The sequence below is a fragment of the Anastrepha ludens genome, chromosome 5 (genome assembly GCF_028408465.1).
Source record: "Anastrepha ludens isolate Willacy chromosome 5, idAnaLude1.1, whole genome shotgun sequence".
Classification (NCBI taxonomy): Eukaryota; Metazoa; Arthropoda; class Insecta; order Diptera; family Tephritidae; genus Anastrepha; species Anastrepha ludens.
The window spans coordinates 88684898-88705264 of NC_071501.1; the positions used below are offsets into that span (position 1 = coordinate 88684898).

At 38.6% G+C, this 20367-nt stretch overlaps 1 protein-coding gene across 1 annotated transcript in view; it reads left to right on the forward strand.

Moving 5' to 3' along the window:
• Positions 1-16812, forward strand: part of LOC128864020 (homeobox protein aristaless) — a 173279-nt gene extending 156467 nt beyond the window's left edge. The window contains exons 7-8 of the mRNA XM_054103487.1: positions 14817-14980; positions 15644-16812. Of these exons, the coding sequence (XP_053959462.1) occupies positions 14817-14980; positions 15644-16488 (1009 nt within the window). The 3' untranslated portion in view covers positions 16489-16812. The remainder of the gene's footprint in view (positions 1-14816; positions 14981-15643) is intronic.
• Positions 16813-20367: the final 3555 nt, after the last annotated feature.

Genomic DNA, 20367 nt, shown 5'->3' on the forward strand with positions numbered 1-20367 from the left:
AACATGGCTTTTGCTCCATGATAACACCTCGCCGCACAGTGCCATTATTACCAGTGAATTTTTGGCCAAGAACGAAACGAATACCGTCCAACAGTCATCGAACTCACCTGATATGGCTCCCTGCGATCTTTTTCTGCTTAATGGAAAAATCGAATTCGGTTGACGGCTCTGATGGCTATACCAAAAATAGAGTTCCAGAAATGTTTCAAGAGCTGTATCAAACGCTGGCATAAATGCGTTGCAGCTGATGGGGAGTACTTTGAAGGCGATAATATCACTTTTGAGGAATAAATTTGTATTTTAAATTTTCTTAATATATTCCGGAACTTTTTGATCAAGGTGGCATCCGCTATTAGGATTTTATGGCTGCTTGTGTTATTTCAGGCATACTATAAATACTTATTAGTTTATCTGACTGTCATTTCACGCGAATTTTGATGTGATGTGTGTAGTTTGTTGCCTATAAGCCATTTGATACCACAAATAAGAATTTAAGAACTTTGATGAGAATACTGTGAAGATGCAAATAAATGGGCGTATGAAATAAAATCCAATATATAAAATAAATATTTTCTTCTATAACCTTTGCCGGGCTGTGCCGAGATGAGAAAATTCGTCATTTGACTCTCTTCGTCCCAAAGTTACGTCAAGACATATAAGCCTTTTTTAACTTGGTCCCTTCAGTGTGCTCATGACACCCATGCTTTTATTGCTCTTCCATAGCTGCTGAAAAAGAAAATCTTTGCACCGGCTCATCAGCGTCCATATGTACTTATAAAGTACTATCATAAGATCGGAACAGTCACCGGTCACTGGATCTTAATACGTTTTGCATTTTTTTCACTGTCATTAAAAAGTATAGCTCATCATTTCATCTTCTGCGGTATCCGACAGTCGCTCACAGAGCCAAAGAATAGTTTGCTCAAATGCTTCTTGCGCCTTCTCATCTTTATTCGACATCACCAACATAATAAAAAAAACGGGCGTTTAGAGAGAGTTGTAGAGTCAGATGTACGTTCGTTGAGGGAGACTCGTAGTTTTAACTGCCTACAGAGGCCATTTAACAACGAATGTTCGCAAGAGTTATTATTCTTCGCTTGATCTAAGGGACGGCATTGTTGGTGGCAGTAAGTTGGTGCCTTTGACATTACGTGCTCTCCAATACACTTTGACTATTATTTGGATTATCATCAGATGCTTTATTTGAAGTCCTTAATCTGTTTTACCACTACACCCACCTCTTTTGATCATTTCCTACATACACTCACATTTGACGAGCCCTACAAGGAGCAGATCAGTGACAAGCTCTGGACTAGTCTCATTTTGACTGCGTGCTTTTGGGTCAGACAGTGTCCAGTCAGTACTCCAACCAATACTTTGCGGTCTAGAGGGTAATAAAATAAAGTTTGCAGTTTCGGTATTCCAAGTCCTTAGCATAATTTTGGCAGCTTTGTACGAGGTTGAGTGTTTCCATATCGACTGCTTTTCCAGCAATAGTTCCTCATTTAGTTCCGTTTTCAGAAGTTAGATTGATGGTTATAGGTCTGACGTGCTCAATCTCGACAAGCGAATACCTGCCTTAACGAGCTCATCGGCTGTCTCATTTCCTTCTATTCCTTTCTGTCCTGATATCCAGTAAATAGTGACCTGCCCTTTTCCTCCACACTCACCCGTTTTGGATGTGCATTGGTGAACACATTAAGAGTTTGTGCAAGGAGGCATAATTACTTTAATAGCCGCTTGGCTATCAATGGAAATGTTTGTCTCCGATTAAGCGGAGTTTAGTTCAGAGCTAACCAGCTACTTTTGTTGCGCCATAGATTTCAGCTTGAAATATACTGCAGTAATTAGCGAGTTCGGAAGACTTTTGAAAATCAAATTGCCCACAAAAAACAGCTGCTTCTACTCCTTCCGCCATTTTGGAACCATCTGTAAAGAAATTGTATGAATGGTATGCGGATTCTAGTTCTTTCTGTCATCCATTTCGCTCTACAATGACGCTAGGCTTTTTGCCGGATTGAACTTGTGGAATTACGTAGTCTGATATTTCGTTTGAATCCAGAATGTTGCTGTGACCAGAGAGCGTCTGAGAGGTTCTCGACGACAACTTGAATCATCAAAATGTCATGGCCGCTTCGATGACGTAGAGCTTCTTTTCGCGAGATTTCACAGTCACTATAGTGATTGTTGTTGTTTTTGTATCATTTTATCAACTGTGTCCGGTAGGCGCATGAATCAAGTTGTTTCAACGGGGTGGATCCGAATTGAGATGTTTGCTAGATGAGTGGGTTTAAGGAGGTTCGTGAATAGATGGTTAGCGTCATGCGGGGTACCTTCTCGTGTGGATATTTATTGATTATGTCGGTGTCAATTCTGAAAGAGTAGATTCTACATACGTAGAGGAATGACTCGGATTTCTCCCAATCAATGGCTACTGCCACAGTAAACTAGCCCTGTCTGCCTAGTGCGCTGATTCTCACTACTAGAAGGTCGCCATGGAAGATAACTCAGGTTTCGCTTTTGAGATATTATGGCCGGATTATACCTCCGGTGCAGCAAATTGCGTTATAATGTCAGCGAGTGGTTAGAGGCATAGTTTCAAGGAGCACCTCGAGAGTTGCTAAGAAAATTCTGAGGACTAAGGACTAGAAATTCTGCCAGATTCGCACATATTGAAAAGTTGGGTCTAAAATTGAATGATATCCCTAAGAAAAACTGGTATAGGTATGATGAATTCTTCAAATTTAGGGGCGCCCACAACTTTAATGAGGTGGGACTCAAAGTATGTAAAAACCTTAAATTCCCTAAAGTGCAACGCACATTTTGTTCATACGAGGACAGATCGAAAAGTCTCTCCTCCTTCTTCTTGTGGTGCGCGTCTTGATGTTGCACCACAAAAGAAGGAACCTACAGTTTTAAGCCGACTCTGAACGGCAAATGGATTCTTATGAGGTGCTTTTTCATGGCAGAGATACACTCGGAGGTTTGCCATTGCCTGCCGAGGGGCGACCGCTATAAGAAAAAGCTTTTTCTTTATTTTGGTGTTTCATGCACGGATTTTCGAACCTACGCACTACCAAATGGCAGTCAAACACCAAACCATTCGGCTACGGCGGTCGCCATATAAAACATTATTATTTAGAATAAAAATCGGTTTGACACATTAGTTGCCACGGAAAGTGGCCAGCCCTCGTATACACATCGGCGATATAAAGGGTGGTTAAATTTCAAGGGCCGGTGTTGATTTTGAATAAAATAGAATTTTTTTAAGAAATTATTGTCGTTTCTCTTCACCTCGGCGGCACACCTCCATCCGATGGTCCAAATTTTCGACGACGCTGAATTCTTTAGCTCTTGAATTGTTGTTATCATCTCATTATCATTCGTTATCATCTCATGATAGCGAACACTATTCACTATTTCATAGTTCAAATTGAATTAGTCTGAAATTGAAAAATGTCAAATAAAATACCGAAAAAAACTTGACGTTTAGGTGTGGTTCACATTCAACATCGGCCCTTGAAATTTAACCACCCTTTAGAAACTGTTCCGAAAATAGTCAAATACTCGCAAAATAAATGTATGCATATACTCGTATGCATGTATGTATGTGCGTCCTTTTGTATCCACATATTTATTTGGTTGTTTTGTGTTGTTGTGCCAAGGGTTCAATTCATTTGTCTGACGCTTTCAATTAACGCTTAATTGAAATCAATTAAAACATTTTTTTCGTATAATTTCATTATTATTACTGTTATTACTCCAATACTTATGTTTATGAGTATTATACAACGCGCATGAAAAAACAACTCAAACTAAAACGAAAAGAAAAAACAACAAGAAAAGAGAAAACGAGTTGAGCGCAGAAAAGTGAAACTAAACAGGCAAATAGCTCGGCCACGCAAGCCACCCATCTACAGCTGCGGACAACAAAATAGCGCTACTATCTACTTGTAAAGCGTAAAATACAAATCCATTTTTAAGGCAGCATGCGGATTCCTCCGACGAAAAATTCGAGTTGACTTGATCCATTCATTGAGCCAGTTTGCGTTGCTCTCGTAAGAAGTGAACCGCTCTCCAATAAGAGCTGACTGCATTGATCCGTAGGTGCATTGTCTAGAGAATACGGCGGATGGGGCAAAATTTCCCAATTCAGTCGCCCTAAATATTCCTGGACCGATTTAGCAACGTGTGTTCTGGCGTTGTCGTGCAGCAAAATCAGTTTGTCATGTCTACCGTCCCATTACGCCCGCTGTTCTTTGAGAACACGACTCAAACGCATTAGCTGCGATCGGTAGCGATCGCTAATGATGGTTTCGGATGGTTAAAGAAGTTCATAATAGAAGACACTCTTCTGAACTCACTAGCTGCACAAGATTACCTTTGAAGCATGAATATTTTATTTTCGTTGTCGATGGATCTGGTTCACTTGGCAGGCTCCAACTTTTTCGACGCTTAGGGTTATCATAAAAGATCCATTTTTCATCGCCAGTGACGATGCCATGCAGAAAATCTTAACTTTTCTGCCGTTCAAGAAGCATCTCACACGTCAACAAACGTCTCTCGATATTCCTCTCCTTCAATTGATGTGCACCCAGTTACCTCTTTCTGAATCATTCTCATCGTGCAAAGGTTTACCGACGGTTAATCTGTCAACATCCAACTCTTTAGATATATAATCAAGGGTTTGAGGTTCGACATGCGTTTTCATCCAATAAATATTTTAGTTGGGTATCTTCGAATTTTTTCGGTGCCCCTTCGCGATCTTTATCACTCACGTCGAAATTGCCACTTTGGAAGCGTCGAAACTACTCTTTACAAGTTGCCGCGAATGCTGTTTTTTCGGAAAGAGCGTAGAACTTTTTGACGTCTGATAAAAAATAATCTTTACGCTTTAAACGAATGTCAACTACTGCCCACTGCAGTAGCTACTACTGCCTGTTATTGGAAAACCCTTTACATCTTCAGATCACCAGTATATTACTAGAGCGAACACATAAATAGTATCAGCAGCGACACCTCTTTTACGAGGGCGGAAACTTATTTACAACCCCAAATAAAAAGTGTGAAATTTTTAAAAATTTGGCAAATTTTCTTCAAATTTTCAAACTTACTTTCAAATTTACTCAGAATTTCCAAAATAATTTTGGGTACGCCGTTTTATAGACCATTAACTTTTGAAATAACAAAGTGCTAGTTTTATGTGATTCAAAAATCGCGTTGATTTTTGACAATTTTTTCTTTTGATGGTGTTGGATGTTTTCTTTATATAAATAAAATGTGGAATAGGCGTTAAATGGAGCAAATGCACAAGACCGCGACCGAAAAAGTCTCAAAAATCAGTGTAATTTTTTGCCCACTTGAAATTTGCACTTATCCCAAAATTTAATGAGCTATAAAATTGCGTACTTCAAATTTATTTAGAAATTTTGGAAGACTTTTGACGAATTTTTACAAACTGTATGCAAATATCCAAAATTTACTTTATACAGTTCTTGTTGTACTACGAAATATATTTTATATATAAAAAAATAATTGAAATTACAGAATTATATGCTGGAACAACCTAAGTAAGCACTACATTGTTCAGAAAAGTATTCCAAAAATTCTTACTCTGCTATTTCTCTGTTCATATCTGTATACCTATACATACATATGCAGATATGTGTAGCTGGCAGTAGAGCTGTTTGAAGGCCTGAATTAATATTTTTAAAGCTGTACCGATGCATTGTCCGCAGCTGGTAGTTGTGAGCATTTGGTAGTGACATCATGCTTCTGCCACTATGCCGCATTTGCCAGCTAATGAATTCAAGTATCTACAAACATATTTTTACATGTATGTATGTATGTGTGAATGGATTGTGTAAACATAATATGCTTAAACGTTTAATTAAATGACATGGATATCGAGGATCCAGCCTCCAATTCATTCACTTATCAACATTTCATCCCCCGCCACTGTCCACTTCACTTTTGCCATGAGAATTCTCGCTCGCTTATTTTGCCTATTCAAATAAAATAAAGAAGAAAACAAACGCTGTGAACATTGAGTAAGTAGCAACACGCGATACACTTTGCATTATTGTTAATGTAATTTAAATTTAATTGAATAGTGGATAACATTCCACAGACAATTAATAGAAAGCTAAAAATGAAGACGAAATATGAAATATGAATTAATGACATAAAAAATAGCCTTTCTGGAAAAAGTCGAACCAATAAAAAAAGCAGATTTGAATTAATGTATTTTATTAGTCATTGGCTGTTGAAGCCGTAATTTGCATAATTTTTTTTCTGTTGTGACTTTTCATGTTTGCTCTGACTTTCTGTGTTCGTCTGTGTGTATGTGCCATCTACATCAGTGTGTAATTAAAGGCAAATTGCGTTAATTAATAGACGTACACAAATAAATACAAATAAATTGATGCATCACATTTTAATCGAATGCTGCGAAATGTGAGTCAGTGAGTGGCGAATATTTTTGGAAGTGAAAACAGGAGGAATGAAGAAGAAGGTATTACATATAGCTTTTGATACATCTTACATACATGCATACTTTTTTTAACTTGCACACACTTAATCACACAAGTTAGTGTGCGATGAAGTTTAAAGTTAAATATTTTCCTGTTTGGGGAGAGAAAAATAAAATTTTACCTTTCAGGTGTAAAAAACAATAACTCACTTTTGCTTTACGTGTCTAAATTAGAACTGAACATTTACAATAGGCACGTGCATAAAAGGGGCAGCGTTCGAGGTAAGCGCTGCCGCTCCGACCTTGTACTTTCAAGCACTTTGAAACGCCTTTTCAAACAATAGTAAATTTTCTGTGTGTATTCTTAAATTATATATAAAAATGGGTTTCTGGAAAATTCTAACTGTATATAACCCGTTAAGTTAATTAATTTGGTTTTTTGTTTTTGTGGTAAGCTAAAGTTGCCTTAAATTGAAATTATTAATACTCGTATGTAAAAATTGAGAACAACAATTCATGATATCAGATGAAGAATAACCGCAATAATATACATGCATTGTACCATTCGTAGCAACATACGTTTAACTATATATATATATATATATTAGGCCGGGTCGATTTGTGGGGAGGCAAATAAATCGCCCATTGCTCTGTGAAAATCATATTCTAGGGATCAAAATAAGAAACTTTGCCGAAAGACCATACCTCTAAAACGAATTCTGATGTCCCCCAATTTGGGTCGAACTTTTTAGTTTCTTTTCTATAACTCACTTAAATTAATTTTTTCATTTACATATGTTCTGACTAAATAAATTTCTTAAGAGAAAAAATAGATATTATTATAAATAAATAATAAATATTATTACAAATAAATAAACATAGCCATTTAGCTGATTTTTTCATGTAAAGGCCAAAAATGGTGATATTTTTAAATTGGGGGACAGGGACCGTTCAAGTATTACGTAAGCAGATATATTACAATTATTTACCCCCCATCCCCCTTGTCAGCAAAAGTAAGCAAAGCTCTTACCCCCTCCCCCCATGCTTACGTAAATATTTTTCAATTAAAAATGTATTTTTTTTATATTATAATTATAATGTTATAATTATAATTTTAAAAATAAGAAAATAGATTTAGAATAGAGATTAAATTTTACTGATGCAGTATTCAACATAGAGTAAGGGACGAAAATAATATAATCTTACGAACATAACAAACTTATTTAAAATTTTTGGTACACATATTAAATTTAAATTAACAGTCTTCAGTCCATGAAACCCGAATCCATGATTCTAAGTCATCAACTGTTTGTTTTACTTTTACAGGTGGTGGAAGAAACCTGTCATTTAGTAATCTGAATAGGCCACTTCTTGGACGACAGCATTCTGTATTTGTACATTTTACAATTTGAAGCAAGTATTGGCTTTCACGCACATGTTCTGAATACCATTTAATGTCTGGAAAGTCAGGAACATCTTGTTGACCTGCCCCAACATATTTTGCAGTAACATTATAGCCATTAATTTCCATTGAACTCCATACTTCAGTATATATTGTACATTTCCTGCAAATTCGAAATTAGATCTTTCTAAATGTTCATCAATTGTAACGCCACGTTCCCGACTAAGAGAAGCCATTGTGCGCTCTACTCTGTTGTACGCACTTCTTCCAGGAGCTTTGGTAGCTAAAAACAATGCATCGAGATCATATCGCTTAATGTGTTGTATAGCAAACCCTATGACTTTTTCATAACGCGGATTTTCATCTGGCCCTCCATCAACCGTCATGATTACCACTGGTTTTACTAGTCCATGGTCAGTTTTAGTTAATGGTCGAAACTCTTCAAGTTCGAGAAGCGTCTCGAAATCCTGAGCATGAGTATTAGCAGTAGATGAACTATGCTTTTCACTTCGAATAGCGATGTATGTTGGTCCAGAATATCCAACGGCTTCCGGTTGTCCTAGCATACTGGAAGTGATTTTGATACCAGCAAAAACAGATGGTATTAATTTATGACGCTCAGAGATTACCCAATCGTGGTCAGATAATTTGATTCTATATTCGATGTGCATTAGAAGAGGTGCTTGCTTATTTACCGCAGTTACGCCAATAGGGGCTCGAGCTTTATCATCTTGAGATATGCAAAATACTTGATCTGATCCAAGTATGGGTGCTATGTTCTCTGAATAATGGATTGATGTTTCAGCGAGCTTGCTATCTAAGTGGCTCTTGTGGTGATCAATTTGAGCCCGAATGAGCTTAACAGTGACTGTCCATACATGTCTTTGTCCCTCTGCAGAATTAGATTTTCTGGGAATCAAACGAAGATATGTCCCACTGCGACTAATGTCAAATCCTGTTTTAAGTAATTCTTGTGTGAGTTCTTCAAGAGTTTTTACGCTGCGAATAGATTCCGTTCGACTTATATCATCTGCTGCACTCCCAAATAAAGCTATATCTGCCATATTGTTTTCAATAGTGATGGTTGATTGCTTTCAAGATGAGGACGTCCCTTTGAATCCCTCAGAGATAGTATTTTGTTTTTATTTCTGGATTTTTATGACAAATATCTTCCAACTTTCTTTTCAATGTGTTTCTTCTGGGCAACTGCGTTTTGAATCTTCCTGTTTAAAGACTGTTTTGCTGTTTTTATTTCCTTACGCAACTTAATGATCTGTTTATCAATTTCAGCACGGCTTGGCATAGTGTCTCTGACAGAATACAAAGTGTACACGTTTATAGCGCACCGGGTTACCTTGGCCGACCTGTTGTGTTTGGTATTCCGGATAACGAAATCTTTTCATCGCGCGTAGGGCCTGCAATCCCGGATTCGATAGTCTCGCTCGGTCGCCAGCTTGATTTCTCGATTTAACGTATTACCGGTTTCTCGGAGACTCTATTATTATCGGAGCCAGTCAAAATTTTTGGCTATATCACCCGATTATAAAAAACGAAAAGTCCAAATAAAAAAAAAATTGTCACAACAGCCAGATTCACCTGGCTCATTATGTACGGCTACCAGTACGTGGACTGCAGTATACTGCAGTGTCGACAACCTGGCTCACTATAAACGTACCCTAAAGCGAGTGCCTAAACGTATGCGTGTATATTTGCGGGAATCCCCGAAAATGCGTTTCGTTTTCAAGCATAGACAATATGAGGGTTGTCATTCGTGTAAAAAAGTAAATAACTACCGATGACGTAATCATCATCTAAACTCCCCTACCCCGCATGTCATCCAAAATAAGCAAAACAAAGACCCCCCCACCCCCGCATAGTGCTTACGTAATACTTGAACGGCCCCACATCAGAATTCGTTTTAGAGGTATGGTTCCTTCGGTAAAGTTTCTTATTTTGATCCCTAGAATACGATTTTCACAGAGCAATGAGCGATTTTTAAATCGACTCGCCCAAATATATATAAAAGGTCCGCCATATAACTTTACGGAATTAAAAATGCTATAAAAAAGAAACTACTCAATATTTTTCCAAACAGTTTTTTTTATTTTGAAGTACAATCCTTCCGGTTAATGATGGAACACAACTTCATTCATATGGCTGCCTCGGCTAGCCATGCACCATCCCATACGATCGGTCCAATTTTTCAACACATTTTCGATTGTAGGTATGCGGCTGTATTTCAGCTATGACATCGCGTATGTTGGTCTTCAGTGCATCAATTGTTGCTGGTTTGTTGGCATAACACTGGTCTTTGACGGCACCCCAAAGACAATAATCCAACGGCGTCAAATCGCAGCTCCGAGGCGGCCAAACGATAAGCAACCCAGTTTTTCTTACTTTTTTCGCAAAGTAACGCACATACGCTTCATTCGGTGCTTTTCTTCTTCCCATTGCCGTACGTAATTTTCGTACACATTCTGCAACATTACCATGATTTTCAAAGTAATGTCGCAATATTTCCCAGCGTTCTTTGAGCGTATACACAACCATTTTCGTTCAGCGGAAGAATAAAACTAATTTTCTGTCAAATCAGATGACAGCTAAGTGTTACCATTCTTCAAATAATACCTAGTTCAAATCCGTAACGATAGATGGCGGGCGCTGTATATATATATAATTGGCGCGTACACCCTTTTTGGGTGTTTGGCCGAGCTCCTCCTTCTATTTGTAGTGTGCGTCTTGTGGAACAAAAATGGAGGTACCTACAGTTTCAAGCCGATTCCGAACGGCAGATATTTTTATGAGGAGCTTTTTCATGGCAGAAATACACTTGGAGATTTGCTATTGCCTGCCGAGGGGCGACCGCTATTAGAAAAATGTTTTTTTTTTCTTCATTTTGGTGTTTCACCGAGATTCGAACCTACGTTCTCTCTGTGAATTCCGAATAGTAATGACGCACCAACCCATTCGGCTACGGTGGCCGCCGTTTTATTTTAGTGTGAGAGTATTTATTTCAGAATAGCAAAACCTCGACAAGTTCTGATGTGCTCTTCAGAGGTACTATCATCGAAAAATCTTTTCTTTTTTTAATTTAAAATTGTTCATTAATTATCTATAACCACCTTTTAATTTTTAATTAGTTATTAGTTACCTTTATTTTATTTATTGCATTTATTGGGGCCCTTTAGAATATGCTGACAGCATATCTGACGGTCCTTCCAAGCCACTCACACAAAAGTAATGGAGCGCAGAGAAAAAGTTTTTATGAAATTTGCGTTACCTCTGCTGAACTTTTCAGCTTTCCGATGACAGAGTTTGAATTTAACATCATTACACAGCATACGAACACTTTTGTTATGTTGCTTTACGAGTACGCTAAGAAGTGAATTTGAGTGTTTGATATCTTAAAAATATAATATAAAATATATAAACGGGTTTGTAAATACTTTTGTTTGTTTGTAAAATTTACGTATACCGATTTAGTTTCATTAAGTTTTAAGTTCCACATTCTAGTCCAATTTGTTATTTCGTTAATCAAAGCCTATAGTTGTACTGGCAAATCAGCGCAGAAAGTCCAGAATATACTATGTATATGCTGCCTTGAGGAACGCCGGCATTCATTTTGCTAACGCTGGTATGTGGCTGTCCATGTTTTATGCGAAAATACCGATAGTCGATATAAGAGGCCAGTAATTCAGTAAACCACATCTTAAGTTTGTTTAGCAGTTCTTCATGCCAGACTTCATCGAAAATCTGTGCTACACTTAGAAGAATTTCGGATCAGATATTATTTTTCTTCAAAGCTTCTTCTATCGTGTGGACTATTCTATGAAGTTGGTCTATAGTAAGATGTTTTTCTCTGGACCCAAACTGTTGTGTTGGCATTCATTTTTTGGGAAAGGAATATAGGTTCGCAAAAAGTTTCTGGCGATATGAGGTTGCCTCATTGCCATTTTCCTTGTTTTTTGAATCATCCTAATTTCAGAAATTTTGCATTGTAGTGGGATATATTTCAGACTAATGCATGCTGTTGCAAGTGTGACTATTGCCTTAAATGTAAGGTTTTCAGGAACATCAACTGTTATTAGATCGAAACCAGGACTCTTCTTTGCTTTCAATTTAGGGATTTGAACTGCTACTACTCCGGATGTAAATGGTACAATTTGGCAAAATTCTTGGGCCGCTAGAAGTAGTGCGAAACTATTTTTTTTTTTTTATTTCATGGGTTTTGAATATCTTTTCCAGATTTTGTGCAAAGGCCTTGGTCTTCTCCATATCGCTTTTCGCCCAAGTTTGGTAGTTTTATAGTTTTTTGAACGGAGTATTGTGCATGATTGGCTTCTTTTTAAATTTGCTCTGGGTTTCCAAAGAGAATAATCGGTTTTTATCGGCAGACAGACCTTGTAGCATTCGGTTCAGGGCTATGTTTTCCTATTCTTGCATTTTGTCTTTGAGGAGTTTTTAAAGCATGAAATCTAATAGTTGTTTTCTTATTTTCTTTTTTTAATTATTTATTTATTTATTAAGCCAATTAATATAAAATATTCTTGTAGGCTAAGTGGAAGTACAATTAAACAATTGTATTTATAATAAATATTCAAAAATTTCAATAGGCGGTATTTTAAAAATGAAAAATCTATCTCAACAAATTAAGAGATTTTATTAAACACTAGTAATGAAAGCAGTTCGGGCATAAAAGATTTGGCGATACCAACATAGAAGAACTCCGAACTACGCAAAGCTCTGGCCGGGATATTAAAGAAAATTCTCTCAAGAAGCACCGGACAGTCTATAGCACCGCCGATCAAATCGAAAATAAAAGGCGAAGTTGAGATTATTTTCCTATTCTGCAAAGCTTTTACCACCCCAGTATTACATACAATTAATTTAACTAATCAGCTAATTTTTTTTTAACACTTCGGGGCACACTTGCGGTCCTCACGATAAAAACTATATTTAGGAGCTTCGCAAGATACCCTACAAGTAATATAATGAGTTTTCACACAGTTAAAAAGTAGTTGATCGTGATTTCAACTCCTCTAAACATTTATTTAACAGTTAAAAACTTCACAACATAAGACAGTACGAACGATTAAGTAACGCCTTTGAGGAAAAACTTCGCTATGTTACTTGTTTTGAGCCCAGGCCACTGTCTCCTAGGTAGATATGCTCAAAAATTGAACGCACCTCATTTCGACTATTGCAGAAGCTGCAAGAAAGAGGAGGACGGAGAGTCTATCAGACATCTCCTCTTTCACTGTCCGCGTGGCATGCCACTGGGTTTAGATATTTTGGCTCATCGTTCCTTAATAGTACTTTTTTTTAGAGGAGGTTAAAATCGAAAATGTCAGAAATATCATCAAAGGTACCGTCATACCAGAGGTATGTGGGGCATGCTTCCACTAACCCTATAACATTCCTCTCCCTCCGGCAGATTCTATCCTGGTGCTGCGAAACGCATTTCATCAAGGTGAAGCCGTGTTTATGCCTTTTAGACACACCAGGTATCTGCGTTCAGGTTGCTCTCCTAATTACTTATTGGGGTTATACGCTAGCCTCCATTGCTTTGTGACCAATAGCGCATCGGAAAGTTGGAATATAGTTTATGGATATCGACTTGTCGCCTTTTTGGGTTCGCCTTGTGGCTTTAAATACCTCACGCGTTCGGGCTTATCGTCTGCTCATGAATGCAGTCACCCCCACAGGAGATCTATTTCAAAATCGCTTCTTTGGATGACGCATCTGTTGGGTGTTCTCGGTCGGTCGTATTCGTTTTGGCTCCGCTTTAAGCTCCCATTCTAAGTTTCGAAGTTTTATTATCCTTGCTGCAAACTTTTTTACTGCTTTCCATTCCGCTTTCGAGTTCAGCATTTGCGTTACAAGGTTATCTGGTGTGGGGATGACGCCGACGCTTCCAAAAATCTGGTGCAGTGAAAAGTCACGTGCTCTGCACTCTCTTTGCTCACACTCTTTGCTGTGGTACCCAGGGAATTACCTGCTGGACTGAAATGGTGAAGGTAAGCAAGAAAGCCACCATATCCGCTGAGAATGTGGGTTAGATAGAAATCTGTTTCGCCGCGCTTTCCGCTTACCTATTTATCTAGTTTGGGAATCAACTTATATGTCCATTGGCCTTTGGAGAAGTAATCCCATCTTTTTGCCACTTTGCTGAATGGTGCTGATGACCTTAGGGATATAAGTGTTAGCCAGATCACTGGCTTTGCGTTTCAAGCACATGTCTTAACGAGGGGTAGCAGGCAAACTGCTATTGGTTTAGAGACTGACTGCCAATTCTACCCACCTAAGACAGTCCGACTTTTACGACTCCTTGTGAAGCCTCTAACTATGTTTTTTTGGATTGTCATATTTTGTAAAAAAATATATAAATTGTTTCGTTGCCCTACCCGAAAGCTGTTAACAAATAACTATCTCTGTGAAACAAGGTTTCTTCAGCTTCCACCCACAGACTTTTAGCAAAATAGCTTCACGCGTATTTAGTTTGACAGTAGTCATGCGTGATCTGTCAAAAAACCCCTATCGGAAAAAATACCTCTAATCTGTTCATTCTTTATTTATCAACTCTGCTACCCTAGGCAGAATTTGCTTATTTTTTCCAAATATTAATAAATAAAATATATAAATTAAATAAAATAAGTAATCCTTCAATCATAAAAAACGTTCTCTGAGATCAACTCGGGCATCCATAAACTTAATTGCAACCTCACTTAATTGCCTAACTTAATTGAACATCTTTCAATTAATGCTTTCAATTTGTTATCAAATTCCGAAACTTAAAACCAATTACATTTTCAACACTTTGATTTTGTATTAAGTACACACAAATGCATACCCGCTTTCCCTTCCAACCCAGTCAATTACTCATTTTTTAATCTTATCTTTTTTGCTTCTTCTTCTCCCCCTTTTCTCTTTTTAACATTTCAGCAATTGCGGCTTTCGTCCTGTGCTCAATGACAACTCTGGCAGCGTGGTCGTTTCTGGTGCTGGCGCACAGCGCACAACCACACATCCACCACTCTTTCTGCCACCGCACTTGGCCTCGCTCAGCTCGCAGTTTACACATCAACCACTCTTTCCCGGGCTAAAAGGTAAATGCGATTATTGCATGAAATAAATATTTGGTTGCATAAAATATTTACTTACTTACCCCTACCACAACACAACATCATCACTACAAAGCCGCGTGCGCCTACTTGTGAGTAACTTGGCCGTGCACACACACATATACACATATACATACACGAGTACTTTGTCTGCGTTCGTATTATAAATCAAATGCGCGCATCAATAAGTAATTCCCGCTGGCATTGGCGCAAGGCTGATTCGATCGAATTTATCGATTGTTGATGAAATATAATTACTCGATGATGGGTAGAGTGGCAACTACTCGCCGTTGTAGTTGTTGCTGTTGGTCGCTGGCGGCGTCATTAACATCATCATCCTGCGATTGCACTGATGGATTTCAATCTGCGACGATGTCAATCAGCGCCGCGAAATTGATGGCATGCCGAGACATATTACGCGCCCCCCTCAGCACGCCTGTCACTTTATTGATGTCTTCAGCAGGGCTTAGCGAAAAGTATGAGTAGCGCGCAGACTATTTTGTTAATTGAATTTCAGATTGAAATCAGCGAAGCGGCCTGATTCGTTAAAACACTTTGGCATGCGTTCTTTTTTCTTGATAATAAATTTAATATTTCCATAATTTTCTTTATCTTCGCAACTCATCTGTACTCTGCTTACTCTTTCAGGCGTTTCCCCTTTTCCGGGGCTCTGCTCTTGCTGCTCGCTCAAACCACCACCACCACCGCCAAGCGCCTCTTCGGTAGCCGCCGCCGCCGCAGCCGCAGCTGCTGCTGCTGTCTCATCATCATCCTCCTCCTCCAATGTGCCCATCACTTCTGCCGCTCCCTCAGCCAGCAGCTCGCCTGATTCGCCGCCCAACTCTGCCTCGGCCATTGGTCAGTCAACGCATAACAATCACGATGCACGCTCTAGCTCTGTGGCTGAATTGCGTCGCAAGGCGCAAGAACATTCTGCCGCATTGTTGCAATCATTGCATGCCGCCGCTGCAGCTGGGCTCGCCTTTCCTGGCTTGCATTTGCCACCGCTTTCGTTTCATCATCATTCCGCCGCTGCGCTGAGCAACGCCCATGCCGCTGCTGCCGCAGCTGCTGCGAACAACAACAACAATCACAATAATAACAATAATAATGGTGTGCGACTGAAAAGTGAGTCGGCACAGGATATGACGGCAAGCACCATGAATGGCCTATCGGCAGCGGCGGCTGCAGCAGCAGCTGCTGCGGCAGCAAGCAATCATCACAGCATCGCCAGTTTGACGCTGCTCGACGCGCAGAATGCTGCCTATCATCATCATCATCAGCAGCAACAACAACAGCAACAACATCAGCAGCACCAGCAGCAGCAGCAAATGACGCAGGCGGCGCTGCATCTTCAGCAACAAAACCAGCTCTCGCCACCTATAACGCCAACTCACACACCCACCATCCACCGCCAGGAGACGCCACCTAAATGCGCGAATGGTGGCGGTGCAGCTGCGATTGCTGGTGGTATCACCACGAAAAGTGAATAATTGTAAGAGAAATTAAAGGCAAATAGTCAGTGGTTCGAAAATCAATATTAACAAAAAATTTGCTCTCTTGCCTCCAATAGAAAGCGGCGAACGTAGTGGGGTGATGAACTCTCAAATAATTGTAAAATTTGTGGGCTGATCTGCGTGATATGTCGGTGTATAAAGTTTGATTTTTATTCGTAATTAAAGTAGTAGTAAATATTTAGTAAATAGCAGTAGTCATATAAAAAGTAGTTCAGTTTTACTTTAATAAAAGTAGTCATAGAAATAGCAACTAATATTGAACCCGATAAAACATGCTTTAGAATTAAGCTCACCAGAAAAATTTTCAGTCCTCCTTCGATTTTTGAGTAGAGTAGAATGGGGTAAGATAGGTCATTTTTTTTTGGAGAGCTCTTGCAACGGTGTTTTTGCATTGATTTTGAAAAATAAGCAAGATTTTGAAAGGTTATTTATCTGCTAACATTTTGGTTATACTGACTTATGTTTGGCTAAATATTTTAGAAGCTGCATTCAATAAGACAAAGGGTCTTTTTTTCGATATTTTCAAAATCGGGGGGCACGATAGGTCACTATATGTGAGGGGAAAAGAACAATGTACATGGCTTGGAAATTAACGTTTTAACCTTTATTTATAGAGTATGAACACTGTACATGTTATAAAAGTTAGGAATTTTTCTTTAATTCATCACGCAAGCACGTAATGTTTCGAACGGAATTTTAAATTGTTTAGAGGCTGATCGAACACTAGCGCGATCTCGGACTGCCGCGACTGCGTTTTTTACGTCCTCTTCACTTCGTTCCGGCGTTTTTCGCACATAATTACGCACCATTTTGCTGGAAAAACAATTAAAATTTATTTTATTCCATTAAAAGTAGTGACCTATAATGCCCCCAGACGGCTGACCTATAGTGCCCCCAAGCACATGTTTTATGTTTGTGTCGATATTTTTCTAAAAAACAAAAATATCAAAAAACTGACACATTATTCGTGTTCAGCATTATTTTCTACGTAAAATAAAACTCACCTGAAAAATATTTACATACATTAAATGCACTGCACCGTAGAATAAAAAAAATGCTATGTCGGAGAAAAGCTCACAAAAAACTAAACGACGCCAGAACTAGGATAACTAATCAATGGTGACGGCCGAAATGACAGTCGCGAACGTTGTTCCCCACCACGTATTCAATTCACATAAGACGAGTGATCTCTGCAAAAACGGTGCGACGAAAACCCCACCTACCTATTGTGCCCCCATACCTATCTTACCCCATTCTACTCTACCTACCAAAATGAAATTGAAATTTGATGAAATATACTTTGTGCAGCAATCCGTTTTACGACTTCAAAAGTAAGCTTTAGACTTCGTCTCTTCAACGTGTGTTGGGGAAGGAAATTATTCGAATCAGCGAATTCACATCTGGCGTTGCGACTACGTTTAGCTTGAAATGCAATTGGGATTTATTTTGATTTTAATTTTATTTCTTAACTGAAATAGACACTACTTCTTTTCTTATTTTAAATGAAAACAACACCAACAAGAAAGAAGATTTTCTCTCTAAAATATTTACATGTGAAAATCTATATATATATATAATATAACACCCTTTTTGGGTGTTTGGCCGAGCCGTCCTTCTATTTGTGGCATGCATCTTGATGTTATTCCACAGTTTCAAGCCGACTCCGAACGGCAGATATTTTTTATGAGGAGCTTTTTCAAGGCAGAAATACACTCGGAGGTCTGACATTGTCTGCTGAGGAGCGCCCGCTATTAGAAAACGCTTTTTTTGTTTTGTTTTTTGGAAATTATACTATTTTTTTAATGAAGTTAGTTTTATTTAATCACGTAAATATTAAAACAAAAATTTTAAATTCTCATTCGAAACGATTAGGCCATTCAGCTATTGCAGCACGCACGGTTTCCATGGGCAATGACGTCGCTGCTCGAACTGTTTGAGACTCTCTAACTCCATCTCCAATTCTGACCACAAACTGTAGTCCAATAGATTCAGATCTGGACTTCCAGACAGCCAATCTTCTGCGGCTATGAACCCAGGCATATTGTTTTTTAGCCACTGTTGGGAGGTTTTTGCTTCATGGGCTGGAGCGGAATCTTGCTGGAACATCCAACGCTTTCCATTGAAGAAAGTACTGCTCAACTGCTTCACCATGCCTTCTAAGACATCCTCCTGGTACACTTTTGCCCCGCACTTAATCCCTTTTTCGCAGAAATGAAGAAATGTAACGCCTTTACAAGACTCTCCCCACTCCTCCAAACCATTACGGAGACTGGATGGTGGCCACGCTGAACGCTAGGAACAACATTTTTTGCTTCTTTAGAAGTTTTAGCATAGATTTTGTCGTTTTGCTTATTAAAAACTTCTTCAACAGTGAAAATTTTGTCATCTGTGAAAAAAATATTTTGATGGCCGTTGGCTGCGTGGCAACGAAGCAGCGGCTTTCATTTGTCAAGTCTAATTTTCTTCAAGCGCATAGACAAAAGATGACCAGTTACGCGACGGAAGGCTTTCAAGTGGAGATCATCTCTAATTATTCTGGACACGATTTTCTGCTTTCTAAGGGGATTTCTGCGTATTCTTTCTCCAACGGCTTTTATGACTGCACTGGTTCTAGCCACGCGAAGACGATCTTTTCTTTTTCTGTCCGTCACTTCAGAATTCACTGAATTTATGGCAAAACTAAGTATATACCCGATTCAGTTGTTATTGACCCGTTTCTCTGTGTGCGAATGTACCGAGTTTTTAATATTCCGACAATATCCGGGCAAGAGACTTATTTGGAGTTCTCGGCTTGACTGAGGTTTGTGGATATGAAGACTCTTAAGTCCGACGTGTGGTCTACCATAAGCTCCAGTATAAATAAATAATAATTTATTTACGGTTTACTCTTCTTCCGCCTAATCAACACAAGGAGTGCAGTCTATGCTTTCATACTTTGGTAGCCGAAAACATTTGTTTTTTGTGGAAACAGCGGCAGCTTCGAAATAACTTCAAGGGCGATTATCGAACGTAACTTTCATTGATTGAAAGAATCAAAAAGGTTTTGAAGAGATGAGTCCTGGGTAGGAAAGTTGCCGGCTTCCTAATTCTATGATTAAAGAAACCTGTTGCTGCCAGTTGGCATTGGAAAAAGACGGTCAGCAACCGCGACGGTGATTTTGAAAGTTGCTAAAACTGCGATTTTTCTGTAAATAGTGAAGGAAATATGCTAAAATTGTATATTAGTAATGAAAACCCAATTTTGAAAAATTGTCGTGGCACTGCCTACTTCAAGTATATAAAAATGGACACTTTTCCATACTTGTTATTAATACAAATATTAAAAGTACTTCATTTCAGCTTCTGCTGAGTGCCGCCAGGTGGTGCGTCGTCTGTCAATTCCTCTTCCAACGCAGCGCCTGTTGAGCGAATTGTCGTCAGTTTTCCTTAGCCACTGCCATTTCCTTTTATTAAAACTTACCTCACTCAAAATTAAATGTTTCTTATTTAGTAAAAATGTATTGGATGATTAATTTTTAGCCGCATTGTGCAAATGCTTTCACATTTTGCTATATAAACACAAATTTTGAAGTGTTTTTATATTGTATATTTTTTTAAATTTTTATTTATTTATTTTTTTTTGTGAAGAATGAGCCTCAGTCATTCAATAAAAGCACATCAGAAAACATTTTTATGAACAATGCCTTTATTTATGTGAAATCGCTCGTTCACATGTCGCTCACAAAGCACCAACAACGAAGCGGAAAGAATCGATTAGATGCTTATAGAATCGGAACACGTTTTCGCAACGCCAGCGACGATTTGCATAAGAATGAATCAAACGCTATTAAATAAATCAACTAGGAATATATAACG